Genomic DNA, 21,517 nt, shown 5'->3' with positions numbered 1-21,517 from the left:
CATACGGTATTGAATAAGAAAACCCCTTCAAAGAAGCCACTTCCTTACCTTATACTTCATATTTGCAGGCTTATATGGAGTAGTCTTGTGAAACTAGACAACATACGTCGAGATCGCACGTCTTTTCCCACCCATGTAATGTCTTATTGAAAGCAAATGAAAATAGTCCCAGAATTGCAGTTGGTTTGCCAGTCTAATTTGAGAGGTCTCGGTACTGCTAAATTTTCAATGTCTCTGAGCTCATGTTGGGATTGTTGGAGGCAGACTACTGCACTCATTTGCATAGCTTCCTACTATTGGCTAAAAGGAGGGCAGAATTGTGGAGACAAGGTAACATGGATCCCACCCACCCAAAAACTTTTTGAAACTCCCCTTCTAACAAAGATCACTTACTATGACATGAATTTCTACTACGAAAGGGGAGGGGGCGTGAGAGAGAGATTGAGGGTGAAATCTTTTAAAGATTAGCTTCGTTTCTTTAAGAAATCAACTCACAAAACAAGTTCCGACAGTCCTGCTTCCTGTGACCTAGCAACTCCTTCATAAACCAGTTTCATTTCAAAGCCATTCACCCCATAATCGCCACATGAAATCGACTATGGGAACAAAAGCCTTTCTGTCTACGATACTCTCTTTACTCACCACCCCTGCTGATATCTCTTTTGGTCGCTGTTCTGTTTTTGTTCTTTTCAAGGTTCAAAGTGCTCCGACTGTCAGACTGAAGCAAGCCCCTAAAATATTTTTTTCTGACATGACAGAGATCAGGCACTAAAACTTTCTCAGAAATGTACTCTGCACCTACACTATTCTAATGATGACGAAAATGTGCACCGTGCTCTACAGACAGAATAAAATACATATGATATTTAGACAGTATACATCTGACAGCCACCATTGGTTTAGATGAATACTTTGTTAAATTCGAGCTCTCTACTGCTGCCTATTACCTTTTCCTTGTAGTCCTTCTTTCAGTGCTAATTCTCTTGGTGCGTTTGTTTTTGAACAGTGAGGGTTTTCATTCCTGTCTTCTTGCTTTGTGAGATGGTCTGTTAACAGTCCAATCATTATCTCTTGAATCAAAATGCCAAGTGTTCACTTTGCATGGGAAAGGATTGTTATTTACATATTGATTAGACACTGGAGGGCAAGCTGGCTTTAATGCTCTCTATGCCTGGTTTAAACTGTGACCCCTGTAAAATCAGTATAGTTTGGTAAAAAGAAAAGGAGGACTTGTGGCACCTTAGAGACTAACCAATTTATTTGAGCATAAGCTTTCGTGAGCTACAGCTCACTTCATCGGAGTGCTACTCTGAAACCTATAGTTTGGTAGTAATTCCTTTGTGATTACTTGGGGCAGGCAGTGCTTAATTTTGTAATGAAAGAGGTGCTGGGGCTCCAGCAATTAGGTGACATGGCTCAAGCAATTTTTTTTTTTTACTTTCATAATTGAGGCGGCAAGCCCAGGGATGCCAGGGCTATGAACTGCCAAACCTAGAGGTGCCGGTGCTCAGCCCTGACAAGCCCTGACACAAATTAAGCACTGGGGGCAGGAAAGAGAAGTGAAGAAAAAGTGAATTGATCGTGCCATGCTTTATAACTGGGCCTCCAGGCTCCTAATCAGGCCTTGATGAGTCCAGTTCAGACACTAGCAATCTTTGAGTGGGAAGAACTCCAGCTAGACTAGATAACCTGGAAATAATTTTTTTTTCTTCTTCTGACCAATTTGGATCTAAGCCACAAGTTCTAGGTCATAGATGGACTCCGACTGCTTCTAGAGTAAGAGAGTGTCTCCTATTGCTAAATTAAAAAGATTTCTACAGTGTGATAGAACCTCACTAATTCTCATGTGACGAAGCCACTAGCAAGGTCTCATTATTAAGCTTTCGTTATGTATAGAAAATATAATACTGTATATTTCTATGATCCTATACTTGCATCTACAGTGAAGTACTGTTACAGATAATTAAAAGTATACTTCATTTTGTTAATTTAATTTATAAGTCTTTGATACAATAGCTTTGATATTTGTTTCCCAATTTGCTTACTCACGAAGCCTCTGATCCTGCAATTGACTCCACATCAGCGCAATTGCAGGAATCAGACTATAATTCACAAAATTCAATAATCCACAACGAGGGGAACAATCTTTAATGAGGACTAGTGAGTTACTGCTGTGTGTGCTGATAAAGATACTTTAGAAGCCTACTATGTTATATTATAATTGTGCTCACAGTATAGTATTCTGACACTTAACATTGCTATTGCTTGGACCTCTGGGTTTGTTGGTTTGTTTTTTCACTGCAAGTTTTCAGAGAAATCATGTGAATTAGTTTATACATAGAACAGTTATTCCATGTCAATTTACCAAATACTGAAATGTTCAACCATTCATAATGTGATGTTACCATGGATGTTTGATGGAATTATTCCTACTGATTAGTAGAACATCAAAAATACTTAAATAGCTTCAACAGGATAACTAAAATTGTTTTCTGTGTCCACATAAATCAGAGAAAGCAAATAGCCAAGGACAATTTGAAAAATATTTGGATGATTAAATGTATCCCATAGACCTATATGAACTTACTGTACCTGTAGTGAAAGTCTGAGTCTCTTTTAGGGCCTGACCTGCTCTGATCTTTCTTCTTGACTCCCTGAGGCTTTTGTCAGAGGATATAAACAGTTCCTTCTGGGCTACCCTCCTAAAGGAGGAAGGATAATCTAGTGGTCAGGGAATTAACCTGGGACTTGGGAATCCTAGGTTCAATTTCCTGTTCCACCACAGAGCTCCCTACGTGACCTTGGACTAGCCTCTCCCTTCCTCAGTTTTTTCATCTACAACAGGGAGTATAATAATCTTCCGTCTCTCATAGGGGTGTTATGAGAATACATATATTAGATTGTGAGGTGCCCAGGCACTACACTAATAGGGCAAGATAAGTACTTCAGATGCATAGAACTATGTTACTGGCTTTTCCTAAACCTAAACCCACAATGCATCTGTCTCTCTGTTGACGCAGCAATAATAATGCTTAGCAGCATGTCACTGGTGTTTTTCATGTTCAGAGTGCTCTGCAGCCAGCGAAAACTAAACACAAGAATAAAGGTCTGACAACCTGCCTTGTGTTTTAAGATTTTTCTTTTGATTTATTTAAAATGTCCTGCCACTTTTAATAGGCCATTTTAATGTGTTCCCTACATGCATATTAATAAAAACTTTTTGTCAAAGGCAAAAAATATTCAAGGAAGCAGTTTATTACTCTGCATAGTGGGTATTAAAAGCTTGTATGGACTCTGCTGGAAATAAATTTTGGGGTGTCAAACCTCAAAGTCCAAGTGACCAACAATACTGAATGGGAGCTTGTAATAGTCGTACTTAAAAAAAAATGAAGAAATAAATGCATAAACTAATATTGTAAAAGAAAGCTAGATTAAAAACTCTCTGCTGCTCCCCCACTAAAGCAAATCAGTATCTTATTGCTCTGTGTTTTCAGACACGCCCTTCCTCTCTCTGGCCTACTCCATTTACCATCTCAGGTTTGCTTTGAGCTTTGAGGTGGCTTTTAATTTCCCCAAGGGTGAAATGCTCCTTCTTAATGCAACACTCCTAGCACAATCTGCAATATGGGTGAGTTTCCGCAACACACCATGAATGTCAGAAATTAGATACAACTTGAAAGGGGCATTTGTAAATATGATCCTGTAAGCCTGACACATTGCTGAAAAATTAGACCTAACTGTATAAAGGGCATTTTTGTGGTTAGTACAGCTACTTAGCTTTTCTTAATGACCTCGTAGATTGCAATGTCTTTATTGCCTAATATTGTATTACAGGCATAGTTTTGGAAAGTTTTGACTCTGTTGTCTTGGCAGATCAGCTAAATTATACAGGTTAACATGCTTATGAGATGAAATCCTGGCTTTACCAGGGTCTGTAGTGCAGAGCCAGCTTGCGCTGTGTGGCCTGGATTTATATTTACAGAGCCCTATTCAAATTCTTAGGAGGGCAACTTATGGAATGTGACCATTGACTCTTCCTCCAGAGCACAGTCAACGGGCTGATTCTCTACTTTGTTGTTATGTCGCTACAATGTCAATGGAGTAGAGAATGAGCCCTATGACTTCATCTGTGTCAGCTTCCTCCTCACTCTCTTCTTGAATGCCAAATCTGGTAGTCAGGTATTTAGTGAAGAATGGTATCGGGGAGCAAGAGCCCCTTCAGTGCCAGAGCTAGAACAGATGAGTGTCAGCCAGAGAGACTGAATGGGCTACGTGGTCCACAACAAGCACCTCTGGACAACAGCTGTGAAACAGATACGTCTGCCAGGAAGAGGGCAGGGGACCTATTGAAGCAAATCAGCAAAGGAACAACCCTGTGACAATTGGTGGGAGAAGAACAACAGACAGATATCCTCTCTTCAGAGGTAACTTTAAAAACAATGCTAGGGGTCTCCAGATCCTTGTACCCCTTTGGCATGGGGAAGCTAGAGAGAAACCGGGGCCTGCGGAGGGCACTTTGAGAGACTGATGTCACTGTCGCAGCACTGAGCTACCCTTCTTCTGCACAAAGCCTGACTGTCCATCAGGGGGCTGGAACAATTTTTAGAGTGGGGGTGCTGAGAGCTATTGAAATAAACTATAAGCCCTGTATATAATGGAAACCACTTCAAGACGTGGGATGCAGCAGCACCCGTAGTTCCAGCATCTATGCTGTCCATCAGACAGCATTATGCAGCAGTAAGTAACATCTGCACCCCTTACAATCTTGTTAGCGGGTCTAAGGATTTGGCTTAAAAATGAACATGGATATATAGTGCAACTGCATTTCAGTGTGCAAATTACAGTTCTGACAATAGAGAATGAAGGTCCACATACAGGGCCTGGTCCTGTAGCCCTTATGCAGACCACACTTCTTTGGCATGAGAACTGTAGGAGTAGTCCTCTGTGGAGTTGTTCTCTGGGGAATGGAATTACTTCACTATAAGATAGTTCCATCCACAGCCAAAATGGTGGAATTTGATCTGCTGGGCAAATGTGTTACTGTTTTCATGAGGGAAATAACAAAAATATACCTCTGGCCTGGGCAGCCACTTACATTTCCCTCTCCCCTATGGGACAGAGAGGCTGCTGAGAGGTTCTTTTTTTGTGCCTCCTTCCCCAGAGCAAAAAAGGAACTATGACAAACTATGACAAATTACTGAATGAGGGAGGCAACCTAGTGACAGAGGATGTGAAAAAAGCTAACGTACTCAATGCTTTTTTTGCCTCTGTCTTCACGAACAAGGTCAGCTCCCAGACTACTGCACTGGGCAGCACAGCATGGGGAGGAGGTGACCAGCCCTCTGTGAATGAAGAAGTGGTTCGGGACTATTTAGAAAAGCTGGACGAGCACAAGTCCATGGGGCCAGATGCGTTGCATCCGAGAGTGCTAAAGGAGTTGGCGGATGTGATTGCAGAGCCATTGGCCATTATCTTTGAAAACTCATGGCGATTGGGGGAGGTTCCGGACGACTGGAAAAAGGCTAATGTAGTGCCCATCTTTAAAAAAGGGAAGAAGGAGGATCCTGGGAACTACAGGCCAGTCAGCCTCACCTCAGTCCCCGGAAAAATCATGGAGCAGGTCCTCAAGGAATCAATTCTGAAGCTCTTGGAGGAGAGGAAAGTGATAAGGAACAGTCAGCATGGATTCACCAAGGGCAAGTCATGCCTGACTAATCTAATTGCCTTCTATGATGAGATAAGTGGCTCTGTGGGTGAGGGGAAAGCGGTGGACGTGTTGTTCCTTGACTGTAGCAATGCTTTTGACACGGTCTCCCACAGTATTCTTGCCAGCAAGTTAAAGAAGTATGGGCTGGATGAATGGACTATAAGGTGGATAGAAAGCTGGCTAGATCGTTGGGCTCAACGGGTGGTGATCAATGGCTCCATGTCTAGTTGGCAGCCGGTATCAAGGGGAGTGACCCAAGGGTCGGTCCTCGGGCCAGTTTTGTTCAATATCTTCATCAGTGATCTGGAGGATGGTGTAGATTGCACCCTCAGCAAGTTTGCAGATGACACTAAACTGGGAGGAGAGGTAGATACACTGGAGGGTAGGGATAGGATACAGAGGGCCCTAGACAAATTAGAGGATTGGGCCAAAAGAAATCTGATGAGATTCAACAAGGAGAAGTGCAGAGTCCTGCACTTAGGATGGAAGAATCCCATGCACCGCTACAGACTAGGGACCAAATGGCTTGGCAGCAGTTCAGCAGAAAAGGACCTAGGGGTTACAGTGGACAAGAAGCTGGATATGAATCAACAGTGTGCCCTTGTTGCCAAGAAGGCTAACAGCATTTTGGGCTATATAAGTAGGGGCATTGACAGCAGATCGAGGGACGTGATCGTTCCCCTCTATTTGACATTGGTGAGGCCTCATCTGGAGTACTGTGTCCAGTTTTGGGCCCTACACTACAAGAAGGATGTGGAAAAATTGGAAAGAGTCCAGCAGAGGGCAACAAAAATCATTAGGGGACTGGAACACATGACTTATGAGGAGAGGCTGAGGGAACTGGGATTGTTTAGTCTGCGGAAGAGAAGAATGAGGGGGGATTTGATAGCTGCTTTCAACTACCTGAAAGGGGGTTCCAAAGAGGATGGCTCTAGACTGTTCTCAGTGGTAGCTGATGACAGAACGAGGAGTAATGGTCTCAAGTTGCAGTGGGGGAGGTTTAAGTTGGATATTAGGAAAAACTTTTTCACTAGGAGGGTGGTGAAACACTGGAATGCGTTACCTAAGGAGGTGGTGGAATCTCCTTCCTTAGATATTTTTAAGGTCAGGCTTGACAAAGCCCTGGCTGGGATGATTTAGTTGGGGATTGGTCCTGCTTTGAGCAGGGGGTTGGACTAGATGACTTCCTGAGGGCCCTTCCAACCCTGATATTCTATGATTCTAGTCTATGATTCTATGAAAGACTTTTGATTTTCACCCAAAAAGCAAAACATTTGAGGGAAACTCACCAAGTAGTCTGTGTTTCAGCAAAGCACACAAAAAAAGTAGTTGTTCCCCATTTTGGCCAATGGTGGGGATTTTTTCCACTCATCTTTAGTACTGGACAGACAGATAAACAATTCATTACATGAAACAGCAATGAGGACCTGTCTTGCTAGGAGTTGTAGACAGTGGTTTCCTGTAAATGCCAAGTTTATATGGAAAGATCAAATTAGGAGGAATATTAAGTGGCTGGAGAGAATTTTTTTCTTCTATTTAGAGGATTATTTGTTGTCATTTTTCCACAATTCTAGCTTACTTGTCTTGTTTTAGAACAATATGTTTCCTAAAATAAATGAAATAATCTCATTGACATCCCACATCTGTTCACAATAAAGCACAAAAAAGCTGCTCCCTCAAATTCTCAGCAAAGGGCTTTTTATGCAGAGGTTCTCCAGGATTCCATCATTTAACTTCCCAAGCCACCCCTGAACACCCTGCTTGGTGACCCTCCATCTGATCAAATGGGGGGTAATGCAGCTCCCTTCAGTGTGACAGTGCTGCTTCAAATGGCAATGGAAACATAAAAGTGCTCTCCCACCCAGAGGACCGTTCTGATGCTTTCAAAATGAACCCAGCCCCTGTTAGCCTGAGGAATCTTGGAAGAAGGTTGGAACCGGAACATTCCAGCATGGTTTTACTGCTAAACAAACAGTCGGGCCTAAAGAAAGGTATCTAAATGACAGGTGAACCAATTTGGATAAAATATGAAAGGCACTTCCCTCTCTGAATCTTCATTCCCTTTTAGAACCAACTTTAGATCATGCTGTGGGGGCCTGGATGCCTTAGTCAAAGATGAAAGTTAGGGACTGTTCACATTGCTCTCTTGCTGATTCCAACCAGTGCCTCTGTCGTTTCCTCCTCCAAATGGAGTTTCTTTCTTGCTGTACGTTGCTGAACAGAAACAGGCCTTAGGTTCCAAAATGTGTCCCAGAATCCTTGGCATTGCTTGCAGGGATGCTTCAACAGAAGTGCTGTTGCAGCTGGCGCACACAGTTCTGACCCATTTCTAAAAGCCAGAAACCACACCACACCCAAATTGTGGCACCTTCTTGGAGGAGTAAATAGGTGAGCAGAATATCCAAACCTAGAAAGAGCTGATCAGGACTGGTCTGTCACTGGGTGACCAGAACTGTCTGAATGCTGTCCAGTGGGGACTCTTTAATATGTGGTCCTGCAAGGAGGCAGCTGCTTATCTAGCCTCCACTTAGGACCACCCCAATCAAGCTCAAAGTGAATTCTTTGAGAACCTGAAATGTTGTATCTGTTCAGAATTGGAATCACCAGAAATCTTGGGAGAACAGCTTTTCTCTCAAGCTTTCAAGTCCTGTTTTGCAAGCTTGTATGTATATATCTGTCCAAGTTCTCTCCAAGTATCTTCCGGGTTTAGATCTGGTTCCAGGGACAGGCAAACAGTATGACTGCATATAGTGCCTCTCTTCTGTGCACCACCTTACAAGCCAAAGTGCTGGGAGAAGTGTCTTTTTTTTCTTTAACCAGAAAGATGGTATGGATGAGAATGGCAGGAGCCTTATAAAGAGGAAAGTGAGTGGCAAGAATGTCAAGAGGAGAGGAAAGTAGTGGAGGTTTTACCAGTAGAGCACCTGACGCACTTCCCCATTCTGAAAAATGAGAAAATAAAATCAGAATGAATTAAATTTACCTTCGTCCCAATGCTGCATGTTGCTTGCAGGTTTGGAATGGGATGAAATAGCTCTTTCAGACCCATTCAGGGCAGCTGCTTCAGTGCCTCAGACTGTATAGTGCACATGATCACGTTTGAGTATGGGTTTTCAAAGTAGCAGCAGCAGAAGGAATTCATTGAAAAAGATAGTTGTCACACTTCAGGGCAACTGCCCTGTATTACCCCTCTGGAGTCCCTCAAAAATACCCAGTCTAGGCTCCCAGCTTCTTACACATCACCTCTCTGTGTCTCTGTCCCCCGTGACCAGGGTTTTTCCAGGCTGCACAGCACAGCCCCCTGCCTCCCCTGTGATATCTCCAGCAAACCAGACTGCCTAAACAGGCCACTATCTATGTTTTACTTTTTCTTCGAAAGCTACAAACAGCATAATTGCCAGCAATCACAAGTCACGACACAGCTATTTATCAGCAAGCACATTTATTCTTAAAGTGAAAGCATGGCAGAGAAAACCCCCCAAACAGTGAAAGAACCTACACACATGCTAAAAGCTTAACAGGAGTCACCCATCAGTCTTATGGGGCCTCAGTAGGCTAAAGTCCTTCCAATCCTTCTGAGGAAGGATTGGGAACCCTCTTGGACAGAAGATCCTGTCTGTTTGCTGGTCAGAAAAGAGGCCTTGAATCAAAAGTCCTTTCTTTGTCTGTTAGTCTCTGGAAAATCCTGTTGGAACTAATAAAGGTGAGCTTCCTCATGAGGTAATGCCTCTCTGGAGGTGCTACAACCGGAGTGAATTTGCCTAATCACCCCACGCTTGGCTCCTAGAGTTCTTGGCTCTTGGGGGAGCTGTGGTGACCCTCCCCCACAGAATTACATACAATCCCTGGCACACAAGGACATATAAACTTAATACAGTAAGATCTCCCAAAGATATTGGAGGAAATTGTCATCTCTGTCACAATGGTAACCACAGCTGAGCACTGAAGGGCACTCAGAAAAGGGCCTTTATTAAGAAAGCTGAAACAAATTACAGTCCCCCAACTAAAATGTTTGACATAATGCTGCTGCTGGGGGAAAGGGACTGAAGAAACTGGCATCACTGTAGGCAATTCTTGCTCTTCTAAGTAGCTGTGAGGCTGACTATGTTCCCAGTGTCCCTCTGCCCACAAACCAGTGTTATTGAGAGGGCAGGAAGAATCCATGGTATGTGGAGAAAACTGGAGAAGGAATGGAATGCAAGGATGCAGCCCTCGCTAGCCTGTTGCTTCCAAAGATACTTTGAACGACTCATTCATTTCTGAAGCAAACAAAGCCGTTTACCAATCCTGCCTGTAGAATACCCTCTTTTGTTTTCCTGCTGGCAGTAATAGCTTTAATACATGGATTAAAAAAGAGACTTGCCTCCAGAAGCATGGATTGCATGCCATTCAGCCTGCTAGGGCCAAAAGGAAAAAAAATACTCTTTAGAAGAAAAGCTGAGAAAAATAACATGACTAATGAGCATGCAGAAAACTTGCTAACTCATGCTAGTGTGGATGGAGCACAATAAGCACAACTCTCTGATGCTGCTCAGCATCCAACACTTCCATAACACAGCAGTTGTAATTAGAGGTGGATCCAACACATATAGTTAGGAATAAGATTCATGTTACTGTGAAATACCCCAAGATTTAGGCATGGTCAGATTCTGGTTCCTAGTTTAACTGATTACAGAAATAAGCCTGAAGATCAAAAAGTTCAGATCCTGATCTGAACTGCTCCCGAATTTGAGGAGATGCGGAGTTGCAGTTTGATCCAATCTATACTTTTAATCAATGATATATAGGACAAGTGGTGTATCCTATTCACTTCTCCCCAAACAATAAAATGATTCAAACAAGACCAAAGGTTGAGTGTGTTGGGGTTTCGGTGGAGTTCAGTCAGGATGCAATAGCAATTTTATGCTTGTTGGGGAATTTCCCAAATTCCTTTAAATGAGCATCTAAAGATTAAATTGGTTTGGCATATTAGGATTGCAGGATGGTAGTTCTGCTGCCCAGAGATGGAAATCATGAGGCTCATCAAAGGGAAATTTCTTTCCTGCAGACCTTGGCAAGTCCATGGGAAGGTGTGTATGAGTGGAGAAGTTTTTCATGAGTGGCCTATGGGGGTAGTCGATAGTGGGTGGAAATGGAGAGGGCAGTTTTTCTCCATACTGAACACTTTCGGCATTTAACATTTTATGGTTTGGAAATTAAGTATTCCACAACTATCCTAGATAAATAATTGCCTTTCCTTAGCAGGCTCCATGTCCCATGTTCACCTGCCCCTCCTTCCATGTCCTGCCAGGCTCTTCCCACTGTCCAAGCACACCCGTCTCCAGCTCCGCTTCCCCATACCAGGTAACACAGCTGGCTCCATGCCACCCCAGACCATGTCCATCATCTCAGTCCACTGGCCATAGCCACCGACTCCATGGGTGCTCCAGGGCTCAAGCACCCAGGGAAAAAAATATTGAGTGCTCAGCACCCACCAGCCACAGCTGTTCAGTGGCGCTGCCAATCAGCTGCTTGGTAGCTGTGGGAGGTGCTTGGAGGTGGGCGAGACCAGCGAGTGGTGGGCAGGAAGGGGCTGGAGGGGGTGGGAGGAGGCAGGGCGGACATGGGGCAGGAAGAGGAGAAGCGAGGGCAGGGCGTCAGGGGGAAGGGACGGAGTGGGGGTGGGGCCTTGGGGTAGAGCACCCCCGGGTAAAACTAAAAGTCAGCGCCTATGCCACTGGCCCCTCTCTGTACTCTTTCTCAGATTTTCTCCTCTCCATATACGATTCATCCATACGTGAAGTCAGTAGAAGGTACACTTATATATCTAAACATTTTAAGGTTTGCTCTGCATGCATGTGAAAACATCTGTGTATGAAAGTGGCTTAGACTGTAGCTTCAGGTAACAAGAAAGAGTGGGAGGAATAAGGAAGGTAAGAGGGGGAGAATCAAAATACTGTATCCTGCCACTTTAAAATACATGCATGTCTGCAGAGAATTTCTGCACCCTAGCCAGAGCACAGGGAGTCAGGACCAGAGCTGTCTACAGGGTGGTCCAAAAACAGAGCAAAACAGCAAAGGATGGCTTGTGTCAGCAGAGCAAAAACCCACAGTCCTTACCCTACATCTCTTTTGAACGACCTCAGTTTTTCACACCCTCCTCCATTCCTGCTCCTGTGAGTGGGCTAGGCAAGGACTTCCACTTTCCCCCGGAGCCTGTCCTCCAGCCTTCTCTTTGTATCCCTGCTTTCAGGAGCCTCTAGTTAACATTTTCCCCTCCTACCTTAGTGTAAACAAACTGCATTATCTTCATAATTCCCCCCAGATAGCCCCCTCAAAGCCCTAAAAGTCACTTCTCCTCAGTGAGGCCAACCACTCACATGTGGAGTCTGTTGGCCAGCTCATATTGTGGGTGAGTCCAAAAGAAAAGTTAATTTAAAAAAAAAATCAAAAGGGTGTTTTTAAAAATTTCCCTTCCTGACCTTCACTATGAAAATCCCCTTTGGTTTTCTCCCCAAACATCCCATAAAATTTCTACTTTGGAATGAGATGTAGCTTGAGAAATTTCAGGAGGATTGGTTTCTACTGGGGAAAGTTGGATGGAGGGCATATAATGGGAAGATAGCTACTTCCTCTTCATTGGGCTGTTCCAGGTACCACTGAAGTTACTGGAAAGCTTCTCATAATTTCAGTGGGAGCTAGATTAATCCCATAATAGCAGAGGATGACGCTTCAGTTTATTTGATTTTACATTTTTGATGGTTTGTTAAAAATCTCAATTCAGTCTCAGTGTGAACCCCCTTCCCATAAAGATTGTTTAAAAATGCATATCTTTGCTGCCATCTAAATCTGTTGATGTTCTTGCTCCCATGCTGATGGAGGCTGGGGGTGTGGGTGCGTTGGCTGTCATTCTAACAAGAGTTAAGTCTAATGACTTTTAGAGAAAAGAACAATGTATTGCACTGTTTGCAGGACTCTCAGTAAACAATACAGGAAAAGAAGACATATGGGGACTTTGTTCCTTATCTTTTCTACTGCTGCCATTCATAACTCTGGACGCCTGTATTGATATGGTAGCCAAAGGAGGGGGTAGAGGAGGCCAGATCCTCTTCTCATGGGCAAAACTCCCATTGACTTCACTGGGACTAGGACTTGGGACACATACTGCAGTGGCCTGAGCCTTGACTTTAATGTATTTGACTCCGCTTAGTAGAGCGTGTGTGGTGAGGAGAGAACACTGAAGACAGGTCATCTCTTTAACAAAGAACAGCAGGCCCATACTTTGCCCTGCCGCAGGTAGGGAAGAGAAGCCTGAACTGCTGAAGCAAGCATCGTTCCATAAAGCGCACACAGGGAAAACTACGAGACCAGCAATTTAATGGAAGCTCCCTAAACACTGCCCTTCATGATGCAAACTAATTATGGCAGTTCCTGAACTTCAGACTTTTCAGTTATGGTTTAAATGGAGATTCAAATCCATGATTCCTCAAACTTTTGGGCTATGCATTAGATCATTGGTACTCAGAGTGCCTCTTTAACTTGACTGGAATACATGAATGGGTTCCATTCAGTTGATTATATTAGAGGATGAAATTTTGTGCGGGGGAGGCAGTACCCAGACTCCCTGAGCTTCAGGCTTTAGAGAGGCAACTCTAATATCAAAATGGCTTTGAGAGACAATCTGAGCAACTTTCCCCGCTCTGGACAATGGGTAAATGCTGTAAAAATACCTGGGCAAAGTTACTCCTCAAAGTTAGGGCGCTATTTAACCATTCGTTCACAGGGTGCCATGGTGCTGGGCATGTGACAGATTATTCTAGAGACTCCTAGCCCAGTGAAGGATTAAGTCAGGTATGGTGTTTGCTCAAAGAGCAACCTGGGCAGGTCAGATGTTGGCACTTCTCTTTCTTAGACAGTGAGCAATTAGGGATTGACATTCACTTATATTAAATCAAATAGCAGCCCCCTGGTTTTGTATGCTCTAGACAGCTACTTGGGTCACTAATGTTAAGGCCAGCCATGGATTAGGAGAACATGTATACAGTATATGTATGTAGTGTTGAAAGATTTGAATTAGAACGAGATGATCACGGGTGAAATGTCCCTATCTGGCACTGCTACCATTCCATTTGTCACCCTTTGTCAGAGAGGTTCCTTTTTCTATTGCCGACAGGCTTAAAATGATCACTGCAATGAGAAAAGGATGCACCTAAGGTGCTTGTGTGCTGCCACCCACCTCAAATTAACTGGCAAAAACAAACACACAAACCAACCAGGAACATTTGTAGAAACTTTAATGGCTGGGGGGAGGAGGAAGAAGAGGGGAAGGGAGAAGTGTCTTGAAATTTGTGGACAGGGAGGGAGGAGAAGGGGAAAAAAAACAAGGGAAGAAGGACAGTGTGAAAGAAATGGGGAGTTGAATTTTCCATTTTTATGCAAAACGATAAGAGGGAGATTTTCAAAGGCGCAAGGAAAATTAGGCATCTAATTCCCATTGGAAGTCAAAGGGAACTGGGTGCTTCAGTCTGCTTTGTGCCTCTGAAAATATCCCCTCTTCTTGTTTGTATATTTAAAATGTTCTGTCAATTTACGTGGGTATGATAAATCACAAAAATATACTTCTAAAATACCAACTCCCATCATGCTGAACAGCCAAAGTAACTTCATGAAGACAGACAAACTTGTGTTAAAAGAAAAGGGAAAAAAAAATCACACCATAAATTTATGTAAGTTTCTATTTTAAAATCATCTGGTCCTAATTTACAAAAGTTACTGCCTCAGAGCTATTGCCAAAGTGCTACATTTGATTTATGGAAATACTTTAGCACATTTTTCCATCCTGCTATTGTAGAATCTATTCACTGCTCTTTTGTTATTATTAGAAAAATGACAGACTTTCAAAAAACCCCAACCTTTAAGCAGCTCAATGATATCTTATTATAGCACGCCATATGATGCGTAGGTAATAAGAAACCTAGTAAACAGTCCGGTGTATTTAGAAGCATTCCACTTTTGTTCAATTAAAAAAATAAGTGTTCCAGCTGGTAAATGGATGTTTGAAAATGTTCAGTTTGTGCCAAACCACTTTTCTTAAGCGCAGACTACATTTTTTTCAGGCAAATATTTAAACAGCAGCCATACTGTGATGCATGGCTAGCCATTAGAAACAAAACAAAACAAAAAAAAACCCCAGACAGCACAGCACAGGGGGTACTCACAAAATATTCCATTAAAATATATCTAAAAGTATCAATCTAAACAACATTTTATGCCCTGAAATGGGTTTGGAGGATTAGAATCTACTGGGTGCTTGGCTCTAGACCCCTTTTCAGCAAAGGAGTTAAACACATGCTTAAAGTTAAGCATGTGCTTAAGTCCATCTCTATTCAGCAAAGCACCTAAGTGCGTAAAGTTAAGCATAGGCTTACAGGCCTTGCTGAGTCAGGGTCCTAGCTAATAACAACATGAATCCGTTCTGAACCTTTTGTTTGCTTCTGACACTAAACCAAGATTGAGATGCTGAATGTTTGAGTTTTTGAAGGTCTTGAAAATATTGTTAGCTTCCCCTCCCCGCTCCCCCATTATTTTTCATCTTCGCTAGAAATAGGTCAACGCTGCACATTTTGGATATGGAGTTCAATGTTTCCAAACACAGGGTATTTGGATGTAAGGTTTTGGTGGAGGCCTTTCTCTAATTTTCATGCTCCTCTGCACGTTGTACTTCTCTCTAAATCTGGAACCAGAAGTGCTGAAATACCACAAGATAAGAGGATTCTTCTGGTATAGGCACAATACAAATAATAATTAATATTATTTCTATCCTGAGCTAAAGTAGGCAGTGCTAGAAATCTCATGAGAAAGCAGTAGTGATTTAACACTAATTGGGATGTGATCTAGTCTAGCCGAAGTGCTCTTCCTCCTCCTCCTCACACAACCATGTAACACCCCTGCTAAAGTATAAGTACCACTCCTCACTGCCTGCTTTCATAATGCTACCTCTTGTTCCTCTCTCTGCGTACTCTCATGTTGATTCCTGGATCCAAACTTAAGGCCCGCAGAAGTTATGGGAGTCTTTCAACTGACTTCACTGCTTTGGATCAGTCTCTTTATGGGCCTGTAAGTTCCCACTTAGTCATGGATTCTGCTGACTGCCTTTCTCCTCACCTGACCTCCTTATCATATTTCCAGCCATTCTCTTCCAAACTCAGCGAATTTAGAGAGCTGGCCCCTGAAGGAGAAAGCCATCAGGCCCTTACGATGAGCCTCAGACAAGTACTGAAATGTTTAGATGCCTTTCTGAACCAAACCCCAAATCCAAAGTTTTCAAGGTTCACCCATCACTACATGTGACTGATCTTACTAGGTTCCCATGCTTGGGGTTTGCAAAGCAGCAGCTGAATATGCTGCAGTTTGAGTCACGGAATAATGGAGTGAAATCCTGGCCCTATTGAAGTCAGAGGGAGTCTTGCCACAGACTTCAATAAAGCTAGGATTTCACCTAGAGAGAGAAAATAACTATTGGGCCATCCTATCCTTCTCTCCACCAAGGGAGAATTGTTCCCTATGGTACATTTACTAGTGGTATACCACCAGGTCTTCCTGTAATTTCCCACGTTTTGAAAGTATTTCAGTTTTCTTTCTGGTACACAGACGATTTTTATCTTTTTTTGTGAACCAAAAATGTGAGAAACAGGAAGCCTTTTAACATACCCAACTAAAAGATCCGGGCTGAGAAAATTTCCCTTGCACTCACCAAATACACGCTCCACCAAAACGTCTCAAATGGTTCTGTTATGCTGATGTATGTGAGCCACTGATGAAGAAATGAATGGATGCAAAGAAGGGAAAGGGGAGGAGGGAAAGGGGGTAAAAAGGTCATGACTAAGAAAAAGAATGATTCAGTGCTGAATTTTTTTCCCCATGGATCCTGGATGTCCACGCTGAAAACATGTAATTGGTTGAGCCCCAGCTGGAGATCTTCTGAGCTCTTCCTTCTTCCCCTCCATGCCCTAGGTGGCTTTGGGTTCTGTGGGGCTGGCATTTTTGTTTGTAGATCAAAGTCAGTGTAAAGTTGTAAACTTCTCACTGTGTCCTGCCCTGGACAGGAGATAACTGTACAAGCCAAGCAAAACACTAGTGTCCAAATTTAATTTGACACACCATGAAAATGAGACAATTGTGTGCTAGCTGGTTGGGGTCCAGAGATGTCACCTCCCATTACTGTCATTTGTCGGGAGGCTGCCAGCATCTGTCCATTTTCACAACCCAATAAATGCGGTGGAAGACCTCGGCAGCCTGAGGGAGAGTAGAGCTTTGTTTTTCTGGGCCTAATCTCCTTCAACCACTTCCTGTTTCTATTGAAGAGACTTCTTTTTAATGCCTTTTTTTGTTTTGTTTTAATGACCAGTGTTCTTGTGTCTGTTTCCAGGTCTCACTGAAAGGTCAGGTCTGCTTTTCTCTTTGCTTTCCATTCATATGGTGAGTAGCAATCACTGCTTCCCAAGGGCCTTGCGGCTGCTCTCTTTGCTGACCTCACTCCAGTTCTTTGAGTTTGACAATGGCCTTTCCATTATTGTACTTGTTGGGAAAAGAATCCCTGGGGAACTCTCAATGAATTTAGATCCACACATCCAATTCTTGCTATTTATCATTACTTTGGTAAAGTGTTTTGGTAAATAAGTGTGTCCAAACTGCATAAGCTTTCAGCCCTTTCTTTGCACAGTGATCTAACCAAGGACATCTGACGTGAGGAATCATTTTTTCCACCTGCTGCTTTTAGCAGCTTCCAAATTTTCTTATTCTTAGTCTGCATGTTATTTGTCTCTCACAGCAATTGTCCCACGTTTAAAAAAAAAAAAAAAAAAAAAAAGATGACATTATTCATGGCCCATCCAGCACTTTCATGGACATACTGTATGTATATGGGCAGCCCTGTATAAGGTTAAATATGTAAGGCATGCTGGTTTTAAAAAATACATATGGCAGAAAGCATATTTAAATGGCTGTGCACACGAGGGACATGATTCTGTCCTCAGATAGGGCCTGATCCTGAGAGGTGCTGAGCACGCACACATTTTATTGCAGCCAGTGGGATTGGTAGGTGATCTTCTCTTGAGACCAGCCCAACACACTGATGAAATTTACACTGAAGTCCAGTGACTTCACGGAATTTTACACTGAAGTCCAGGGTTGCGCTCAGACATACAGGGGCACAATTCTGCTCAGGTATTTTAAAGCAATAAAGCTGAAAATAGAGTTCTAAACTGTAAGTGTGAGTGACTAGTTCGTTACAGAGAAAATCGTGGGTGGTCATCTTAAAAATGGGTGCAGCCTTCCTATTAGCAACTGAAGGACTTTGCCCATCCCTCTCTAACAAGTCTAGTTAGAGACAACTAGTTTAGTTCCAAACTTTAACCTCCTGTGTTACTAGAGTTGTAATAAATAATATATTCAATGAGTTTCACCTCCTTTTCTCTTCATTCATTGTCTTCGAATGAATTGCATTTTTCTCAGATTTATTTTATGATTTCAAAAGTATTTGACTTTTTCATAGCGTGGACTATATTTTAATGGAGAGATCATATCCTGGACAACTCCCCTCCCATTCACAACTGCCCATTACAATTCCGTTTTAATCCCAGACCACATGACATCCCTGTGGCAACTACAATCATTGCTCACATGAAAAAGAACATTAGGAAAGTTTTCAGTGCATTTCATCTGTCTTCTAATGCAGTTTAGCAGCTGGAATTAAGGAGGAATGAACACTGTACAACCAGCAATACTCTGTGGACCACTAGTGATCTGTAGACCACAGTTTGGGAATCACTGTTACAAGGAAAATGCTCCAGAGTCTAAGTACATATTATCATTGAACCACAGAAGACAGAAATGTAAAAGACCTATTAGATCAACTAGCCTATCTCCCTCCCATGCACAATTATTTTCTGTTTACTATACAAAGGATTTGTCGAGCCTAATTTTATGTCCAATACCCACTTCTTTTGGGAAGCTGTTCCAAATATTTTTCCCTTTTAAAAATAGCCCCTGCTACCTCAAACAACTATCCAACACTCCATCTTGGAGAAGTTAAATCAAAACAAAACTTGTAAAAGAACCTATAACAAAAGACTGCTTTGAGCATCCCCAAAGTCTCTGTATCAGATCATGGTGGGTTTGTACTTTATTTATTTATATGAATCGCAATGGTGCTCCTCACCACGGTATCTGAATTAAGCCTCACAATAATCCTGTGAGGTCGGTAGTAATAGTGCCCTTTTTTTGCAGATAGGAAAACTGAGGTAGAGAGAGCTTAAATGATTTGCCCAGGGTCACACATGAAATCTGTAGCACAGCTGGGAATAAGAGGACCCAGATTTCCTGACTCTTAGTTCTGTGCCTTGAGCACAAGGTCATCCTTCTCTCTGCTTCCAAAGCTAAATAACAAAAGTTTGGTTCACTTAGAAAAGCAAAGGTTTGAGGAGGGGATTTTTGAAGGCAATGGCAAAAGGAAAGTCCATAGGCGGTAAGTGGCTGACAGCCCTTTGTACATTTGAAAATTTTCCCCTGAATGTTTATGCAAAGCATGGCCAAGCTACTTGAATGTCTTGGGTCTGCAAAATGTATCTGGAAGTCTTTTAAGAAAAAGCTTTCTTGTGCAATTTTCAGCTCTTCTGCTCACAGATGAGTTAATGCTGGAAGAATCAGGAAAATGCAGAGGTAATCACAACTGAAACAATTATTTTAAAAATGATTCAAAGTGTTTTCCAGTCTCAAAAGTCTGATCTGGTTTCAATTAAAACTTTGGGGAGGTAGAGATCATTATTATTCAGACCAGTTTCTTGACCCTAATATTCAGGCAAGTGGCAATCCATCCATTGTAGAATTATCATGGCCTGTTTGCTCAGATTGCCACAACCTTTACCACTTTTATCTCCTATGCAAACAAGTGGCACCCTCCCTGCTCCAAAAGAAGCAGAAAATGATTCAGTGCAAACAAGCATTTCAGTCCTAGAAGTAGCCATTGACCTTTCCTGAGGACTTCTGAAATGCCCATTCAGTTTGAGGAGCATGTACAGAGTGCAAAAGTAAAGTAGAGGAAAACTAGTCTTTTTATTTTTGTTTTATATTCTTTATATCTTATTGATTTGTATCATAAATTTAAAAAAAAATTAGTACTGACTCTGCTTAGCTGTGTAGCAATGCCATTTTCCCTGCATCAGCAAACTATTATTATAACTTCCGTGCTATTAAAGTAACAGAATGAAACAAGAGAAATGTGCCCTACCAGCACTTAAAGCAAAATCACATTTAGGCAGGGACTTCCGTGTTATATTCACACACTGCAGATTTCTAGAATTTAAAAGGATGCGGTTTTGCTTCTATCTAGGCTGCAAAGTTTACCAAAAATGTTTGTACAGTAATGATTTTTTAAAAAGTTGTTATTTTATGCCATCTATAACAAATGCTTCAGCAATCTTTGTCTGTCTTTAAATGCACCAAGGACTTGAAGCCACTAGTCAAGATGGCTGAGCTGCATCTGGTCAGTGGTTTAGGTCCAGTCCTGCAAGCACTCACTACTGGGCCCAGTAGATTGGTGCTTCACTAGGAATAGGTCCAGTAACATTTGGAGGCTCTGCCCCTTACATGATTTCTAAATCCTATTCGTGACTTGGACTCTGACCATTATGTAACTTTTAACTGAATTGCCAAAAGATTAAGGTAATTAAGATTACTTAAGGGATAAATGTTCACTGGGCATAAATAGCTTCTGAGAGTGGTTCAGGGCCTTTACTCAACCTTTACTTAGGCAAAATGTCTATTAAATCAAAGCCCTTTCTGGGTCCAATCTTGGCTCTTTTGTGCCCTATAGCCTGTAACTGGCTAGATGTTTTGCAGCTTGGCGTGACTCTGTGGTTGTGAAGCAAGAAATCCTTGTGTAACACCCACTTGGCTGGCAAACACCTGCCCAGGAGTTAGAGTCTGATATTTTGCTCTCTTAGGCCCTTAGAAATGATGTCAAGTGCCTCACTGGCTCATAGGAAACTGGTCTCTTAGCTGACTCATGGTCAACTGTGGAGGACTTATGCAGCCCTCATACTCTGTACAATACAGAAGAAATCTAGATGAAGGGTAAGGAGAGCTTCTCCCAGTCTGCCTCCACACTCAAAGATAACATTTTTTGTAAACCTTAGGAATTTCTCCACTAGCAGTGTGGCTCTGCAGTAAATTCTGGGAGCCCTCCATGAGAGGTTTCATTGGAGACAGAAATTATTTGCATGACAGTTCCATTCATCCTGACCATTAACCAGCCATGCAGCCTCTCAATGCTCTGTTCCACAGAGAGGCAGCATAAAGCTGACATGTGCAGGAATAAGGAGCTAATACATCCCTTCCTCCCACATAAGAGAGGACTGGGGTTTGGCTTTGAATGAAGACTAACAAAAGTGGCTCCCAGGGCCTGTCTATATGGAGAGTTAGTGCATGGAACATCAGGGTATAAATCTACAGCACACTATCCTGCTGTGCATTAAATCCACATATGGACCCCGTTGCTGAACACAGAAAGTTCCGTAGTGTGCTTTGACCTACTGCTGTTTGAAAATTTGGTCAATGTTTTTCTTTCCAGGTTGAAGGCTTGAAAGTTCCATGCTGCTTGAAAGTTCCTCTGGCCTGTCAGTGATGCCATTTGCACTATTGTTGTTGCCATGTTGGTCCCAGGATATGAGAGAGACAAGGTAGGTGAGGTAATATTTTCTCTTGGTGAAAGGGACAAGCTTTTGAGCTTCACAGAGGTCTTCCTTAGGTCTGGAAAAGGTAACCAGAGTGTCA

The 21,517-nt window shown here is 42.5% G+C and overlaps 1 protein-coding gene and 1 long non-coding RNA gene across 5 annotated transcripts in view; one reads left to right on the top strand and one right to left on the bottom strand.

The window, feature by feature from the left end:
- NEDD9 (neural precursor cell expressed, developmentally down-regulated 9) overlaps positions 1 to 21,517 on the bottom strand; it is a 132,713-nt gene that overhangs the window by 48,140 nt on the left and 63,056 nt on the right. The window contains exon 1 of one of the 4 annotated variants that reach the window (XM_027832733.3): positions 49 to 264. The exons of the other annotated variants lie outside the window; for them this stretch is intronic. Within the exon in view, the coding sequence (XP_027688534.1) occupies positions 49 to 60 (12 nt within the window). The 5' untranslated portion in view covers positions 61 to 264. Of the gene's footprint in view, positions 1 to 48; positions 265 to 21,517 lie in introns of those variants that run through there. 4 annotated transcript variants of the gene reach the window in all.
- LOC122464543 lies at positions 10,949 to 17,567 on the top strand. Its single transcript, XR_006288690.1, has 2 exons — positions 10,949 to 11,050; positions 12,659 to 17,567. It is a non-coding gene; the product is annotated as an uncharacterized LOC122464543 (long non-coding RNA).

This window comes from Chelonia mydas, chromosome 2 (assembly GCF_015237465.2).
Source record: "Chelonia mydas isolate rCheMyd1 chromosome 2, rCheMyd1.pri.v2, whole genome shotgun sequence".
NCBI classification, from domain to species: domain Eukaryota; kingdom Metazoa; phylum Chordata; order Testudines; family Cheloniidae; genus Chelonia; species Chelonia mydas.
This window is presented reverse-complemented; position numbering and strand designations above follow the sequence as displayed.